General features: G+C 35.4%; 1 protein-coding gene and 2 long non-coding RNA genes across 3 annotated transcripts in view; 2 read left to right on the top strand and 1 right to left on the bottom strand.

The window, feature by feature from the left end:
* The window catches only part of LOC139127640 (serine/threonine-protein phosphatase 6 regulatory ankyrin repeat subunit C-like), a 279,840-nt gene that overhangs the window by 52,705 nt on the left and 207,598 nt on the right, over nucleotides 1-19,537 (bottom strand). The window contains exons 6-7 of the mRNA XM_070693555.1: nucleotides 14,299-14,399; nucleotides 12,642-12,740 (exon numbers count right to left, since the gene is read on the bottom strand). Of these exons, the coding sequence (XP_070549656.1) occupies nucleotides 12,642-12,740; nucleotides 14,299-14,399 (200 nt within the window). The remainder of the gene's footprint in view (nucleotides 1-12,641; nucleotides 12,741-14,298; nucleotides 14,400-19,537) is intronic.
* Nucleotides 44-3,443, top strand: LOC139127677 (uncharacterized). Its single transcript, XR_011551078.1, has 2 exons — nucleotides 44-470; nucleotides 3,229-3,443. It is a non-coding gene; the product is annotated as an uncharacterized lncRNA (long non-coding RNA).
* LOC139127675 (uncharacterized) lies at nucleotides 6,277-10,501 on the top strand. The gene is made up of 3 exons (XR_011551076.1): nucleotides 6,277-6,500; nucleotides 9,733-9,938; nucleotides 10,082-10,501. It is a non-coding gene; the product is annotated as an uncharacterized lncRNA (long non-coding RNA).

Genomic DNA, 19,537 nt, shown 5'->3' with positions numbered 1-19,537 from the left:
CAGACGACAAGTGCATGCGTTAGGACTCAAAAATTGTGATAAATCGTACAGTAAGACATTATTATCAATATTGTGCACCATTATCAAGATTTTTATAGTTTTGTGTATTACATGGTTTATCCAATACTTTCCCTCCTTTGAAATATGCAGTCCTTTTTTTGTTTTCAAAAGAAAAACTTGCTCGCTGTGGGGCCGCAATGCTGAATAATGGAATACATTATCAGTAATAATGTATGGATATGACGTCACAAAATTCACTGGTATTGACAAAGCTATAATATATTTCAAACAATGTACAGTACTTTTTAAGGATTCTGTGGGGAGCAGAATATAAACATCAAATGGCACTATTACTAATCATGTGTTTATAATAATGTACTTCACCTTTTTTCTTAAACAGAGCTTTGTTTCACAAAAGTAACTACGAGCTGGGTATCAAAGACTGATCCATAACCTTGAAGCATTAAATGGTAAGTAAAATTCAACCTTAGGAGTCCTAAATGAATAGTACTCTCAGTGAGTCTGTGCAACTCGAGCTTGGCTTAAGGCCATCGTCTGGGCTAATGTCGGTAAAAATGCTCAAAAAATCTAATTTTATTTTTTTCCTTCATTGTCACCCTCGACATGTATACTTTCAAATAAGCTATATCATTCTTCAAAAAATATTAACTAAAATCGAGAAAAATCGCGTTTTTTTCCCACTGACCCCTGGTCAAATTTTATTTAGTCTAATTATATATTCAAAACAGGTAAATCGCTATTTTTGGTTGCCTAAAAACTTTGTTGAGTTATGGCATCATGTATGAAGTAGTGACCATTTGCTTGCTTATTGAAGCAGCTTTTTCAGAGGTAAAAATATGGCGTTGTGGAAATTGTGAGTTTGAGACTAATTGCAGTCTTAAAAAGCCAGATCAAAGAGTAATCGGGAAGAAATTTGCAACAAATGAATCTGTTTTATATTTTGTGTGGATATTACTGTAAGGCATATGAAGATTTTCATTCAGGTATAGCAATTAAACCAGAAAACAAACCATATTAGACGTTATGGTGTCCATATACATAACAAGTAAAGAATCTCACATGAATTTCATTATCATGCTGATTATAAAATCAATGTTTTTTTGATAATTAACAGTTCATTTTTCACTTAGAAAGCAATTACAACCAGGCTTTTGTAAATAGAATTCTAACTGACAATTTAAACTTGTCCAATACCCTATTTTGAGGTCGTAAACTTTGCATGAAGTATGAGTATCACCTTTATGTTGTAAACATTTCAATCCAATACTCCTAACAATTGTGTTTTGTACTGCATTCGTTTCTTGTGGCAGTAATAACTCTTGAAAGAATGGTTGGAATGCAATGAAAATCAGCCAACATATGTGAAATTAAATACTTTACAAAACAAACTTCAAAAAACAAGGTCATCCAATCAAGTCATAGTAGAAACTTGACGGAAAGTTGTGAAATTTATTAATTTTTCAATCTTACCGAGATGACTATGATTTAATTTATATTGACATCTTATACAGTCATAGATTAAGGTTCATATTGTAATACATATACATCTGAATGCTACAGAAAAAATTCGGTTGTTGTATGACTTTTCGTTCAATAGATATCTTTGCCACAAATTTCCTCATATTTTTAACCCTGAAATTGTCGCCACGGCAACCGAATATCCGGTTTTCCCCCTGCACTGCATTTTACCATTTACTGCAACAAAAAGATGACAAACTCTGAAAACAAGGTACTACACGGTTAGTGTTTAAAAATAGCCCCTACAATAGCCTTAAAGAGGGAGTGTTTCCAGGGGTGATATTTACATATGTTCTCGCTTGAAGGTCAATTATATCGGAAAAGCCATTTATAACTTGCGCAGATTTTTACAAATAAGATAAACTCTTTGGCAGAAGTTGCATTATAGGGCTTCATCATGGGAAAAGCTGCCAAGATTGGTGCTTCAATCAGGTCATATGGCAGGGACCATCTTCCAATGGGTATGGCATTGTCAGTAACGTTTACACCAGGCTTTGTGTATTTACATAACTATCGTGTATTTTTTTTATTTTGAAATTGTGACTCACCCCACTATACGATTATTTTAATTATTTTGTTTATTATTTGTATATTGGTGTGAGTCACAACTTTTAACCCCTAAAATTGCATTTCTCTGGCTGCATCATTTGTATGACTGATCCTCATTACCAAAAAGTCAATTCCTAAGTTGGCGGCTTCTGTGCAAGTCCCTGCTGGGTCACTTTTCATTTCATTTACCACATTTACTATGCAAATACTCACAGCCTTGCATGAATGTGAGAGAGTGCACAATGCCATACCAATCAGAAGATGCACCCTGCCATATCATTTGATGAAAGCGCCAAGCTTGGTCTATTTTTCTCATCATTCAAAATAAATTTAGTTGATGAAGCCCAAAAATGCAACTTCTGCCACTATTTTTATCCATTTTTGTAAAAATTATCAAGTTATAAATGGCAAAAATGGCAATTCTTGAATAAGTGACCAAAAACAAATATTAAAAATCTTCTTTGGTGAACTCGCCTTTAATACAAAAACCTACCTTTTTCCTATGCTGCGTTCCAATTTGACTTGAGAACGTTCATGTACATACAATGAAGTGTACTCAAACCAAATGAGTGGACGTTACATAGTAGACTGTATAATTTTAATTGAATTATACCAATAAACATTTACTTTGCTTGAACCTTTGCAAATCATACAATATTGACTCATGAAGTTTAAATGAGGTATACTTGGATAAAGTGTTCTGACATATATACATTAAGATCAAGTACAGATCAATTTTTATGGCAACGTTTCTGTCTTATTCCGTACATGAATACCTTTAAAGATTCATTGACTTAATAAAGAGGGAAATTAACATTTTTTCCCGCGGGATAAATCATCTGAAAAAATAAATTTTGTTTTATGTCATTGATTCTACTGTCTACGGATATACTAGTTTGAAGGTATTTGCAATATGAACAGATTTATACTTGTACAACAAATCACATTGGATCATTCGCAAATTGAGGGTATATAATAGTTTCTTTATTTTCTGACTACATGCAAATTTCATTCTTCAATGTTTAATAGCTGTTGAAAGAGTCAAAATTGTCAGCTTTTAGCAATTCTAACATATTACATATTTTTGTTATAAACTTAATAAGCTTTATATCTTACTTGATGTTTTTTTATTTTTTCCAGCTTATGCATAGGACAACCTCAAGATGACAGGTCAAGCAATAACTGAAACCATAACAGACAATCACAGCTTACACTTTTAAACAGAGCTCATGGTCATGGCAATATGAAGTTCTTGACTTTATGGACACTTGAACATTTTTTCAACTTAACAGTTTGATGTTGATTATGTTGATCGGCTTTTAAAGTCTGGTGGATTAAATTTAATTCCTACCAAATTTTTTAGCTCTCGCATTATTTTTGTTTGTGCAGAAGAGTGTTCTGAAGTGGTAAGGTGATGGCAGTTTCTCAGCAGCAGTGATAAAAAAGTTTCAAGTTGTTTGGGTGACTATAATTCAGAGTGCAGAAGGTAGGTTGATTTTATAAAGCACAGCATTAGGAAATCTACCCAGCAGAGAGGCAGCTAATTGCCAGGCCGAGTGGCAGCTTACCTGTTAATCTTTCCAGAAGAGATCCAGAAAATCTAATCCTGGGCTCTCGGGAAAGATTTTCCAGGAGCTCTTGTGCCCTTGAGGGACCTTCATGGAAGAGGATAGATTCTTGATTGCCAACATGTCAGAGAGGTGTTGTGTTCATGTGACAAACATGTTGCATTGAACAGCACAGATTTTTGGTGTAGCTGCCTGGATTTCAAGCCATACATGCTTCTAACATGTATTGTTCATGTTGTCAATACATAACGGAAAGTTAAAATCAATATGGTCAGACACATGTTTGAAACCTGTAGGTAGCATGTATATGACACATGTTTCTTACAAGTAAGAAACACAATGTAAATGGGTGTCATTTCGGTAAGGGTGGTCAAAGTAGTGTAAGTAGTCAACACAGTCAGCTTATAGACACGCTTGCTGAAATAAGTGAAAAAGCTTATGGACATGATCATGAAAGGTGCTTCGCTTGATTCTTCGACTGTATAATATTGCCTTTCTACTTTGAATCATGTGTAAAGCGATCTTCAGTTATCCTAAGAAACTTACCAAACAAAAGATGTTCAGAAGGTACTTCCACAATATAACTTTCATCAGCCGGATCAACTTCAAGTGGTTTCTCTTTGATCAACCAATGCTGAAAACAAGGAGAGAGTGTACAACAGAATTAGAAGAGTTACCAAAGCAAAATCATCGAAGCGGCCTGGAGGCATCATAGGAAACGCCCATGGTACGCCTGGATACTGAAGAGGAAATTACAAGGGAGAGAGATCCATCTCAAATTACTGAATCAGACATCAGTAAAATTGCAAAAACAACTTCCCAAAAGACCAAACACCATTATCCCAGCAGAAACAATAAGACGAAGACCAACACTGTTGCAAAGCCACTATGAAGAATAGCAGATTTCTTGATGCAAGGTGAAGGTGTCTGGTGGCAGTGGAATGACATTGGTGTTGAATTTTTTGATACTGAGGATGATTTCAAGGTACGTAAAGTTTTTCTTTTATTTTTCAAAAAAATTACAAGGTTTACCTGTATAATCATTGTCCATGATATTGACCAATGTTGACAACAAACAAACAGGCTGTGTTGATAAGATGGATACCAGGCTTGCAGTGTTCCTTGGGAAATTTGAGAAAACACTGTTTAATAAAGAGAACATGTTGAAATTATATCTCCAAAAGTTACAGCTTCATATATATACTGTCATGCAGTCTTCCTGATATATTTGTGATGATTGTCATCACACACATAGCTGCTGGATCACTATCATTGCTGCATTTATTTCACTCCTTGATTGGGTATTGGAACTTGTGTTTATAATTATGACTTTTCAGAATTATCACTTACTTTAGGAACATTATAATCACGAATAAATTTCTAACGTACACGATTATCCCAGAGCACAGTAATCACATATATACAGTATCAGGAACTAACTTTTACACTGGCCTTACACTGAAAATGTTACAGCTGTTTTAAAGCTAAACATGCTTGAATAATCTATACCATGACGGGACGTTCCCATCTAAATAACATTGCACTTTCAAGGCATATTCACCCCGGCAAATGGGCTTTTCAACGGGTATGGAGCTTCTAATTAAAGTTATTTGCCATCTCGTAAGCTGTTTGCAAAATGTGATTAGATATAGCGATTAAAGCCAGTGTGCGGGGAGAGATTTTGCCTTACACACTTCACTCATACAGATAATCGTTCGCCTTGAACTTCTTTGAACATTGTACCCTAATTTTCACAGATTGGGACCTATAAATATACTACAAGCCATATTTTAGTTCAAATTAATAAAAGTAGGAACAAATTCCGATGTCCTGAAATGATAATACTGTTTCAGGTTTACACGAGATTGAGTTTGTGCCGCTTCACTGTACAATACCTTGGCATAAAGTAGTACCGGCCAAGCTATTGGTATCTGAAGTTGTTGACTAAGCGTTATGTAATGTCTGATTATATCTGATATAACTACGTTAGATTGCATATTATCAGTGGAGAAAGAGCCCAAAAAAGTGTACTGTTTTTTAGATGCGAGCATCCCGTCATGCTTACCTTTATACTCCCATAGGATTCAGGACCACATCTGCATCATTTCCGTTCATCTTGCCTGCAAATGGAACAACAGTATATCAACAGATGTTGGTTGGATTGTTTGAATGGAGTAAGAAATGGTGCAATTACCATTCCACTCTACCAAAGAAGCTCTATGATAGCAATGGTGAAAAAATAGCAGCATTACCACAAACTTTGAAGATGATGACATAAGAGGTAAGAGTATATATGTGAATGAATCAGTGGTTTATATCACACTTTAACCTAAATTAGCCATACATTGTGTAACTTTCGGCTATTTTGAGGGATTTTGTCGTGTGTATCAACTGCAATGTATTTCTTGAATCCATGAAGTTGAAAATACGGATAGTTTTTAAATCGGATTCGAACCCACAACATACGGCATGAAAGACACAACAACAGTGTAAAATAGCTAACTAAGGTAATGATTTTCTGACTGTTAGTACCAATTGCTCATTATGCATAATAACATATATTGAAGAAATATGTTCTACACATTAATATGGGTATTTTTTACATATACCTTGCAGATACAGAGGAAACTCCAGAGCACATGCCCTCTCCAAAAGCAGATGATGATGATGATTCCGTGTTTGATGGTATCCATGAACATGTCGTATCAGTTGAGGATGATGTACTTGCTCCTGGAATAACAATGACCTCTGACGATCCTGAACCTACTGGTGTACCTGAGAAGAAGAAAATTGAAGTTAAAGACATGGAAACAGATGATATGGACAATGGCTACACTCAACAGGGTAATCATTTGTAGTAGAAACATCAAGAAAGTAATCAGTTTCACCTGAAAGGCAAATACATTACTTGACATGTTAAAGCAGTAGATGTTCCTAACACTTGGCTGTGTCACCAGATAGCAGTGCAAATAATTCTCAGTCAGTTACATAGCTAAGGAAATGCAGCTATCTGTGACAGGAAAGGCTGTGTCTATGAGGGTAATCAAAAGGTCAATATGAATGTTGGAGTTGACTTCATATAGCCTAGCCTTCCCCACCACATGTACATGTAGCTGTGTTTCACAGCTTTCATCTACACAACAGAAACTGATCCATATGCTACCTTTCATGTGAAATATGTATGCAGTTTGACATTATTTCATAGATTAATTGCACAGACATGGTTTACGACAGGATCACCAATGACTTACCTGTTTGTGACTATTAAAGTTAATGCTACTCAACTGGTGTGGACCTGAATCATGTTAAAAAAATGATCTTGCAAATGCTAAGCAAGTGTGCTATGATATCTCTGAGCTTATTTACAATCCACACTGAGGGCATTTACTTGTCAAAAAATCAAATAGCATCTGAAATTATGGAAGCAGCATCAGAGCTGTCAAAGTATGGCACTGAATTTCTTGTCATGAAATTTATATCTATTATATGATTTTCCAATATCAAATGAAACTGCTTAATAATTTATTAAATTTTGGTATACACTTATAATTTGTACTTTCTAATACTGAACATAAAAATGTTATTTGCATGCAGATCAGTCAAGTATACCTCATGTCGAAAGAAACCACAAATTCAAGCATGGCCATGCAAGAAGAACGATCAAAGAAGGTTAACAACAACTCCGCCACGATTGACAGTCTAATATTTGTGCTAGGACAGACAAAAGAAGTAGACAAATTTGACAAACACGTAATCGTTTGAGGGCCTATCCCAACAATCAGAAAATAATGACGAATACATAGAGGCTAAAATGCAAGTAGGAACGAAGCTGTTAAAATCATAAAGAATAGCCAGACAGTCAATCAAGGAGTTGGAACAAAAATATTGTGTAAATCATGGGGGCAGTGCTCCGAATTTGGAAGATTATGAAAAGAATAAACATATACTGACATTGTACAAACAAACAAAATTAGCTGCTCAATTCCTAAAACCATGGAATTATTGCTAGAATCTTTATTTTAATGAAGGCAAATACTGTGTTTACAATTGTACATTTAGGCCTACATATTATTGCATTTTAAAGCTTACTGCATAATAAGAGAGACGTAAAGAGCCTTGTGCATTTTTTTTTGCATGGGCAATTGGCGAAATGGTTTTATCAATTTTCATCCAAAATATATATTTGCATTTCCATGCAGCAATATTAGAGCTGCTATTTTGTTAAATTGCACAATACATAATCTTGGCAATATAATGTTTAATTAATGCATTTAAAGTTGCACTGTTCTTATATTCTTGGAATATTGAATTTTGTTGGGAAAAAACAACCAACTCCTGTAGTGCTGTATACAGTCTTTGAGAATACTGACTAATAAATATGTATTGAACTTGTTCATGGGGTATCATGATCTTACCTGAATACTGCTTTCATTCGTTTCCGCAATAGCAAATATGAAGCAAAATGTTTTAAACTGCCACTGCAATGCACTGGTTGTTTCCTGTATTCCATAAGGAGAAAGCCATTTAATATCTACACACAACTGGCATGAGTAATATTCTTCCCCTTCCTGTTTCATTGCCATATAAAATACCCCTCTTCACATGGAATGAACTACCCCCTTCCTTACCACTACAACCAATCACTGTCAGTAAATATTGTCTAACCCAACATTTAAAACCGAGATAGAAATGGAAAAAAAGATGCACTTCATAAGATACGACAAGACTACAAATTATTAGACAGTAGGGACGTAAACGTGATTTCTAGACGATTCTAGGCGATTTCTAGACGACGTAAGTGATTTCTAGACGACATTGGAATTTGAAGGTCATTACATTATGCAAACATAAAAACGTCAGTGAGACAACTTGGAACAAGTAAATGTTAAACGACGTCCTCTACATCTAACGAAAGCTGTATGCTTCGTCAGCTTGTATTAGTTTAATGCTTACATGGTAATAGAAGCCCTACGAGTACATTCGTTTCAAAATATCGATAACCTGGCAGCCTTTAGCCGAAGGAATTTAGTAAAAACTGATCACATGTTTCTAAAATTTCTTGCATGATCTGCAGTTCGAAGTCTCCCCCCCGTTAAAAGACACACGGCAAAACATGTTGTTATCGTATGCGTGTGACCCCTGGAATTCGTTTTGAAAATATTTGATATATACTTACCTTCATTATGTAGTTTCAAAAGCGGCACCTGAGTCTGTCCCTGGCCTGGCTTGATGAATGATGGCGAATCAACATCATGAAACATGTGCTGATGGCCGCGATCGACCATGATGGCGTAGCCACAATATCCTTCGTCTGAGTCCATTTCGCGATTTTGATATGTATAAGTCTTAACTTAGTGGGCTCTGGATATGCTAAAGACCGAAACGGTGAGGTTGGTTGTCATAAATAGCCGTTCCAAACCTCCAGTTTGGGTCTTTTGCCCACGTGAGCCGAAGCCTTGAAGGCTACACTCGAACACCAAACGCATGTCAGCGAGCCAGTTGATCCACGCCGGCTGAGCGCACTCGTGAAGTCATGAATATTTATTAGCACTATTTTGCATATTCATGAGAAATTTTTAGAGCCTAGCCTTAACATACTCGAGTGATTATAAGTTAGAAAATTTGTATCATTGTCTCCAAAATGTAAGGAAGGGTTACGTAATGACAGACCATTCAAATTCCACGGTATCAGTGATTGTCCGTTAATTCCGAGCTAGCCCATCTATCATTTGTGACAGTTCCGGTGGAGTGCATGGCCACAGCAGGAAAAGTGGCTGCTGCATGCCCATCTTCAATAATAAATGTGAAAATTATGAAAGAGTACACTGCAAATACTGTAATTGCTTTTAAAGACAGTACTTATTTTTCTATTTGGTAGCAAACATTTTACCTGCCTGTGTCATTCTGAGCAGTACAGGTTTACTGATGAAGTTCTTCATAGTGAATGTGTTTTACATTTTTTTAAAAACTGCATGTTTGTGAAAGTTGTTAAGTACTTTGATTACATAAATATTGTAATAAACGAGGTCACATACTAATTTTATTTTTATTGCATTTAATATTTCTTACAATGAAGATGCTGGCAGTTATACCTGGTTCAAGAGTATTTACTTATGAACAGCAGATGAACAATGCAAGGAATACACTGAAAGAATCTGGGACCAAAGCAGCACTCTTCCTGCTGCAATGCTTCTACAAAACAAAGGATTTGGTTGGAAAAAAACTTGAAGGGAGCTAACTGTCGTGAAAGTATTGATCCTAATACTGTTTCTGCAATTATTGGTAAGTTTCATATATTCCTTCCTCTTTCCCTGCAAGCACCTCACAGAGTGCAATGATGTAACATTATGTGAAATTAACGTATTTCGTAATTCTGCTCACATGAAGTCCATGTTGACTATTGTTATCTAACTATTGATCAACAGATACTGATGGAAGCAGAAGTGACGATGGAGATTGCAGTATCCATGGCAATACAGTTCCTCAGCATTCTGGTGTACAAATGGGTACTGGTATTGATTGATATAACCAACAGTGAGTGAAGCATTCCATGAATCTGTCAAACTTGTTTCATCACAACAGAGACTTCATACTCAGAGAACATTTTATCATTAATTTTTTCACAATGCAATTACAGTGAAACCTGTCCTTAGAACAAATCATCTCAAACTGTGCAATCATTTTTTTCTGGACTGCTGTTTTCACATTTCACTATTTTACTGAAAAGGTATGTACATTTACCTTATAATGAAGTGTGATATCACTCAGGACAGTACAATAGGCAATTTTACTATTCGTCAACATGCTCAACAATGCATGTTTGGATATTTTGTTAAACCCTTTCACTTCCGATAGCTTGCTTAATTTTTGATAATGTATGAAGTCAAAATACAGTACTCATGCTGATATAACAAACCTGTGAGAAACCGTATTCGCCTCTTTCTTTAAAATTGAACACAAACATTTTATTTCTTGCTGCAGCTCCAACAGTGCCACACTGATTTATTCACATAATTTCTTACATTCAAGTTTTTTGCTGAAATTTTCATTTATAATGTGTTTAACTCTGCTGTTTTAAATATGCATGCTTATTTTAAGATTTTTTATTACACAAGTGCCAATAAGTGCTAAAATAATGACACATATTAAAATGTATAGGTTTATTAGTTAGTCTGTCACTTACAATATCCAAAATTGCTCATCACAAATTTTCTAAAAATACAAGAGTTAGAATTTTTAGGACACAAATAGTTGAACGCACACAACAGTAATGGTATTTTCATCTTTCAAAATATGCTTTGTTGTTGTTTATATCTTTCACACTGTTATTAAAGTATGATCACTGTTGTTAATAGAGCAACATGATTGTTTCAGTGTGTGTTTTGAATAAGAGACAAGAAACAAGGTGAGTGTTGCTGTTGACAATCAACATCAAGAGACTTAGGTAACTTACCAATACTGTATGAAAGAGTAACCCCTATCCATCAAACACCCCCCCCCTCGCAGCTAATGTGATGATGGATGACTAGCATATACATTATGTGTACTTGTTTATGTTCGACGAAAGCAAGGACGCCCCGTGTACACTTTTTTATCCTCCACAGCAAGTGTACTCCATGCATACTTTTTCCACAGAGTTTTCCTCAAATTAAGTACGCTCTACGTATACAAAAGCGTTCCAATATTGGATAGCTGTAAGTAGCATCACGTTGGTTTCTTTTTACTATATAGGTACACTCTATGTGTAAAACATGTACCTTTTTTCTCTACTGATTCTGTACAAAAATAATACATAGTCTCGAGACATATGTACACTTCATGGGCTACATAAAGTATCACAAAATGTTGAGTGAGTTTTGGTAAGGGAAATCATCAATTTCTGGTGTTAACAAAGTCATGTGACAAATATTTCAATTTGCTACTCCAGGACCAAATGCAATAGCATATTACAACTGAAATAATTGTATTTTGTACTATAATCATGAAACAGTCTAACTGTTCAGGCAATTTTGTTAAGACAAAAGACCGCTATCTGCATTGTAAAAATTTTATTAGACTTAGCAACTGTCAGCTCAATAACAGAAGTTTCATAGATTATTTGTGTCACACATAGGAAATACTATTTGTCTGATTTGTAATAAACAATAGAAACAACAGGTTTTTGATTATTTTATTTATTTCCTAAATTCGACTGAATTGGTTAATATTGAAATGACTAACTGTTAATAAGTGAATATTATGTTATGTAAACTTTGATGTCAGTGTCTCACCCTACTTATAATGCAAGTTGGCAATACCATGCAGACAAAATGCAGACAGTAGGATGTTCCTCACTGTTAACCAAATCAACATATTTCTAATATGGGAAAATCTTTGTTTTTCCAGGATGAATCGGCGTACATTCGTTTTCTAAGTAAGACAAAATTTCGATCACAAATCTATCTATAGCCAGTCAAATATGTGATCAAACGTTTTGCTTACATGTCAACTACAGCTTATTGGGGCTGGTATTTGAAAGCATTAACATGCAAATATCGTTGTTATTAGGATTTTAATTACTGCTAGAATTCATAATTAACTCTCTGTCTCTGACCCACACAACAACTCATAACTAGTTTAGCAATTTATTTAACAATTAAAAGTGATGCATGTAAAGACAATTGTTTGATTCACAGTGATTCTGACATAGATGACATCACACATAACTGCCATGATGCGGCACTACTTTGTAATTGATTTCCCCTTTGCTTGTCATGCTATTCACATTACCGTACTGCAATGGTTGCAATGGTAGACAATTTCCCTCATTCTTGACTGATATGACCAGGCTTTACAATTTAACACAATTCATAGGTTTGGTTTTACCTGTGAATATCACATTTCGATTTGACACAACATCTGAAATCAACATTAATGTTAATAATTTACCTTGAAATATCAGAGATAACAAACTCAATGTTCAATGATATCTTATCAAACACTTACTGATGTAACAGCTTCAATGTCAGCACCGATACCAAGTAGATATTTTACCACTTCACTGTGACCACCCTCAGCAGCATTTATTAGAGGTGTTATATTGTCCTTTAATCGAAAAGTTAAACAAAGAGACACTTGTTTTATTGATCTACAGTTGAGAGTTAAGCAGATAGATGTGTGTTCAATGCATGAGGTATATGTTAAAACACAAATGTTCAGGTATGTCAGATTTCACAGACTAGATTTTAGGGAGGAAATATATTGAATACTTAAAATATGTTAACTAATGGTCTTGATGTAATAGACATCTGCATAGCTCGATCATAATGCATTCTAATCATTTCAACAAAAACAAGAATGTCATCCAAGTGAGGCATAAATGTCTGATCTGAATGTACTGTAGACATACGTATATTTAGTTCATGAGAGATGTAACTTTGGTTTGTTTTCATAACAGCTAAACTTGAAACAGCTCATATCTGTTTCAAAAAATATAGGCGCTATGTTCATTTTGCTGTGACTTCCTGAAGCCATCATGTTTTGATATTATTGTCAGCTTTTTCTGTTGCATTTATGTCAAGTTTGAGCAACCAAGGTTATGTTTCTGTCAACACCTTGAATGATGTATCTTTATTTTCATATTATCTTAATTTTCACTTAACTTGTGTTCAGAATATTAAAATCAGTAAAGACTATAAGTACATTTAATATTTAAATTCAGCAGGTCTTGCTGGGACTGAAAAATGCTTTTGACAGTTTAACTCCTTGTTAAAGGACTATAGTCCTGTGTTGATCACTGTCAATTGTTGGATGAGGCTAAGACCACTGCTTATATCAAGCTATTTCAGTCTGAAACTTTATGAAACTGGCCAATTCATGTTGTGTTGGAAAAACAAAGAGAGTGTAATACTTTGCCTGCATTCACAATACCTAGAGTAGCTGTAATAATTCAGGGTGGTGGGATTTGAAAGTTCTGGGGGTGGAAGGGAGCATGCATTATAATAGTAAAAAAATAATTTGGGTCATGCTTCTTCCAACCTCAAACAAATTTAAACTACACATATTTTATGAAATAGGGATACCAATGTTTTTGTGGAAACACTTGTTCACAAAATACAATCATCATGCAGCCCTTCACATGACCAAAACCAAATGCATCTTGAAATGAAGTTCTTTGATATCATTGTGGTTGGACGCTATAATGGTTTTTAGACACTATGTTGTTCTACAGATTGGAGATACTCAAAGGCCTTTTACCATGTTTACATAACCCATAGACTAATTGAAGGCCAGATGTTTGCAGCGCCATGATGAATACATTGAACTGCAGTGGACGGACATCGATCGACCTATCAATACGCGCACAGAAACACACATACTACATACGGACAGGCCGACAGATAGACAGTCAGACAGATAGGCAGGCAGATGGACAGTCAGACAATTATTCTCATCTACATATCAAAAAATAGGACACAAAACTTCTTACAAAATCTGAGCATTTCATGTACTGGAAATATAGGTATCATCGACTTGAGAAGAATAAGATTGTTTTGTAAAATTAGGTGTTCAAATATTTAAGATGGTCATATAATGGTATAGAATTACCAAAGCATTTTCCCTTTCTGAAAAAAACAATGATATCAATGAATATTTTACATACCTGTCCTTTGACTTCTTTGTCCATATCAAGAGTTTCAATAAAATACTTCACAATATCAAGGTGTCCATTCAAAGCAGCAAGATGCACTGGCATTGCATGTCCTACAAGTGAAAATGAAAAATCATTGATATATATTTAGTCCCCATTAAAGTAACTGTTAAAGAAATTGTTTACATACATGGAAGATTGCATTGAAACAAATATTCATTGAACTCAATATTTTTTTATCAGGCAGGGTGAATGCATTGTGTAGCAGGGTAGGGCATTGGTAATAAATTATTTTAAGGTGATGAATGAACGTAATGCCACCAAACTCAAGAAAGACAGAGCTTAAGCGGATCTTAAACAACTGATATTCATGTAGGTATCATAATTGAACTTATCACTTGTTATGTATTGGTAGCATAAATATTTTTAGAGTCAAGATCATTATACTCAAGAATGAACTTTCAGAGTTCAGAGATGATTCAAATCTGCTCTGAACCCTTTTTGTAAACCAGATATGAACTGAATATGCTCACGTGTTTTACAACAGGTTCATTAATAGTAGTACATTTCATAGAACAATAAGATATTGTTATCACTATATGAAGCAGGTTTTTCAACATCGCACAGTACTCTCAGATTTTAATCACTAACTACAAAACTTTATTTAATGTGCAAATGAGCTGTTAATTAACTTAACACTGCTCAATGCTTCATGGGACAATTAGATATCCATCAGATCAACATTTGTAGCACGTTTTATTTAATTTAATGCTGTAATTTTAGAGTAATGTCATTAATTACAAAGTTCATTAAATATGCAAATAAACCCTAAATTAACTTGACACTGTTCAATGATTCATAGCACAATTAAATATTTATCAAATCAATATCTGTAAACACATTTCACAAACTTTGGTGCCGTAATTTCAGAGTTATATACCTGATTAAAAGTGTATTAAATATGCAAATGAACCCTTAATTAACTTTACACTACTAAATGCTTTACAACACAGTAAGATATCTGTCAGATCAGTATATGCAGCATTTTCATCAGATATAATGCAGTTACTTCGGAGTTATATGACTAATTATAAAACTTCATGAAATATGCAAATTAGCTAATTATTAACTTGACACTGTTCCATGCTTCTCAGTACAATTTGATATTTATCAGATCAACATATGTAGACTGTAGCAAGTTTCATCAAATTTAACGCTGTAATTTTAGAGTAATATTACTAATTTCAAAGTTCATTAAATATGCAAATAAACCCTTAATTAACTTCACACAAGTAAATGCTCTACACCACAATTAGATATCTGTCGGACCAGTATCTGCAAGAGATTTCATCACTTTGGTGCAGTTATTTTGGAGTTATGTCAACTAATTACAAAACTTCATAAATATGCAAATGACCTATGTGTTAACTTGACACTGCCAAATGCTTCTCAATACAATTAGATATTTGTCAAAACAATATCTGTACCCTATTTCAAAGACTTGGGTACCGTAATTTCAGAGTTATATACCTAATTTCAAAGTTCATTAAATATGCTAATGAACCCTTAATTAATTTCACATTACTAAATGCTTTACACTACAGTTAGATATCAGTCGGATCAGTATCTGCAGCAGATTTCATCATATTTGGTGTATTATATTGGAGTTATATGACTAATTACAACACAACTTCGTAAAATATGCAATTGGACTCTTTATAACTTGACACTGCCCAATGCTTCAAAGTATAATTACATATATATCAGATCAATATTTGTTGCAAGTATCATCAAGTTTGGTGCAGGAATTTCAGAGTTATGTCACTAATAACAAAAGTTCATTAAATATGCAAATGAGAAGTAATCGACATGACACTCAGAGTATCATCACAATGTTCTGAGATGGTCATCTGTGAAAAGTGCCATGAAATTTTGTGCAGTATTTCTTGATATATGTCTACACTGCATTACCGTCTCCATAGGAAACCATTGTACGGAAAAAAACGATATTGCATAACTTCATTAATATACAAGCCACACTAACCAAAATCTAATCAGTTCTTGCAAGTAACATATGAAACATGTGTAGAAAATCTGATTTGAATCCGTTCAGGCGTTTTTGAGTTATCGTGTAAACAGACAGACAGACAGACACACACACACACTAACACACACAACCACACGGACAGACAGACAGACATCGCTATGACATTACACACGTGAGCTAAAAATGGATAGCTGATGTCTGACATCCTCATCGTGTTTTTTCCGATTTGATTTTCAAATTATGTGTGACTTATATTCTGAGCAAAATATTGAAATTTGATATGTTGATCAGAAGTTGTTTTAAACAGGTAACAAAAATTATTTATAAATTGTTTGCATACACAACGCAGTCTGATATCAAAATCATTACATTTTGAGAAGTACATTTTTGTCTTCATCCTTTCAGGTGTACAAAGTTTCATTTAAAATTGACATCAGGTTGATTGAACCATGTCACAAATTGTCAAGGAAGCTCGTAAAAATAAATTATATAAACTTAAAAACATTTGTATATTGCCATGATTTCAAGATTGTGTCCATATCCTTAATCCAAATACTTGAATGACTTAGTTACAAGAAAGTCATTGGTTCATGAGTGTAAACATGGGGCCCGGGGGCACCGACGTCCTTTGTGCCTCCTTACTGTTTATTATTTGCCATAAATGTGAAATCTGGCAAAAAGTCAAATTGTTTGGACATAAATGAAAGTTAATGTGAAAGTGAATCAAGAATAAGAGATGGAACTCAATAGGATCAACAATATCTAAAACAGGAAACGGTGAACTTATATGATACAGAAGGGGAGAGAATTTAGCCACAAACTATTGCAATTTATTATGACAATGGCTAATCTAAACCAAATTACTTAAACTGGAATGTTGGCATGATTACACATGTATTTATTGTCCATCAAATAGAAAATTATTTTGGGCCATTGACTAAAAAACATTTGTTACAGAGTTCATTGACTCTGACGTCAATTCTGCATAAAGGTTAATTATCAGGTTCAGACCATCGTCGTAAACCACGCCCTCTTCGGCGAGTCTTATCACCCAACGCCGAAAAGGCCGTGGTATCACTGGCCACGTTTAGCGTTCACGCATTGCTGCAAGGCTCTATGATAGTCGAGGAAAAACATACGAGCCAATAAGATTGCACGTTACAGAGCTGACCTTGGTGCTTACCACACAGCGTTCACTGTCGACGAAGAGCGCGCAATGTGTAAATGTTTAATGTTTTTGGACTCAACCGCTCTATTCACACCAAAAAGACGCCATTGATAATTATTTTACAAGGAAAAGATGGGTTTCTTTGCACAAGGACCAGCGGTGCGGTGGCAAGTCTGTATGCTACCAGGCATGACAGGCCGTCCAGCCCATCCGTGTTTCACGGGCGTTATATCGAAGGGTATCGCATAACTGGAGCAGCTGGCCCCACGCCTCGCTATGCACTGTGTCTGACCCAGACGTAGAACAACACCGCTGTGTAAAACCCGTTGGTCAAAACTATTGATCATAAATTTACTTTACCACAAGTTATGTATAAACGTTTATGTATCGATCTCTTCATTAAGGTTCACACTTAAAACTTTCTTATCGTGCTGTGGGTATACATGGAGCTAGAAACGTATGAATGGCATATTGCATTATTGATTGGGCCCTTTCATTCGAGCTGGTGCTCCGCGATACAAATCACAAATGTACGCTCGGCTCCCGATCGTCTCAACACTGCCTAAATCACAGATCTCGGGAAATTGCGTAGTTGTTCAAGTCCGATTATGTTTCATTAATTCATCACAAAAGTTACGCTTACAACAGAATCAAACCAAGAGAGGTTTAGTTTGTTCCATGGGTTTGCAGTTCAGCGGGGTACGAACCACGTATAAGCTTATGCTGGTGACAATTTTCGGACAGAGTATAGTGAATTTCGCCCAAAGCCGTTTCACAAATAACGTGCAGTACGAAATCTTTTACCATACCCTTCGAAACTTTATTGTGTTTATCCTAAAACTGTTAACAGGACGGAAGTGGTATTTGGGGGGTCAAAGTTGCCAAATTGTTGACTCCATAGTGAGTGCGTAGTAATCGGACGTCGTATTTGGAATGTGAATAGGGGCTAAATATTGATATTTTGAAACTTCAAACCATCGATTTTCAATTTCGATGTCTTGAGAAAACTGTTTGTAAAAATTTTGTGATAAATTAGTTACGTTCAACCCATTGACGGCGCAACTATATTTCGACGTGTATGGTGCTTACATCGGATATGGGCTGTCTCTGTGTGTTGCTTTAGATCGTAAGTTTATAGCGCCCGAATAGCTTCTACCGAAAAAACTAACTATTCAAACGGGACAGCAGCGTCACCTGACTTAATATGCGGTATCATGACTTGTTAAACGCTATCAATACGGAGCAAAGTGAGTACAACGAACAGCATGTCTTTGAATGTCCGAACCGAGATCGTCCGAAAATAGTCACCACTGAGTGTACGGGGACGACCTTGCAGTGGGACCGGGTAGGGTTCGTTGATGGCCGTAGTCTGTGTACCTATCGAAGCCATAGTATTCACATGGTGTCGCCGTTGCTCTCGATCATGACAGAAAAACAGTCAAAATTTTGAAATCTGTCGGATTTAATGCAACATATATCGGAAGAGGTGCTACAGAAACAGAGGATCTAGATCTCAGGCCCTGAAAGCTCGATTGTGTACACACAGACAATGAGGAGCTTACGACCCGACATGACTTTGTAAAACGTATTCGTGATTGGCTAATTCTGATGATATGTTCTCATGAATAATTAATTAACCCCCATTCATACTTCCGCAGTTTCCCGGCGTAATATGCCAGAGCTTGATTTTTGCGAAGGTCACCGGAGCGGAAATTATTGCTCTGGCCTGCGAGAATGGGTTCAGACAGGTTCAGACTTTATTAATTAAGTGCGATGATTATACCTTAGGTGAGAAATCTAACAAGTACATACTGTTACCTAATGTGAGAAATCTAACAAGTACATACTGTTCTCGTGTTTATGGTCTTGGCGATTGATACACGTAGGTACCTTGGCACCAAATACGTCAGGGAAAGATTGCATTTTATTTGTATGTAGATAAGGATTGTTTTCAATGAATTGTATATACACGGTGTCTTTACGTACACCAGCTCAGACGAAGGGACAACATCTTGAGAGAAGGACCTATCTGGCAA

This window comes from Ptychodera flava, unplaced genomic scaffold, assembly GCF_041260155.1.
Source record: "Ptychodera flava strain L36383 unplaced genomic scaffold, AS_Pfla_20210202 Scaffold_34__1_contigs__length_2629520_pilon, whole genome shotgun sequence".
Lineage (NCBI taxonomy): Eukaryota > Metazoa > Hemichordata > Enteropneusta > Ptychoderidae > Ptychodera > Ptychodera flava.
The sequence above is the reverse complement of the archived record's forward strand: the minus strand, read 5'-3'. Positions and strand labels throughout refer to the sequence as shown.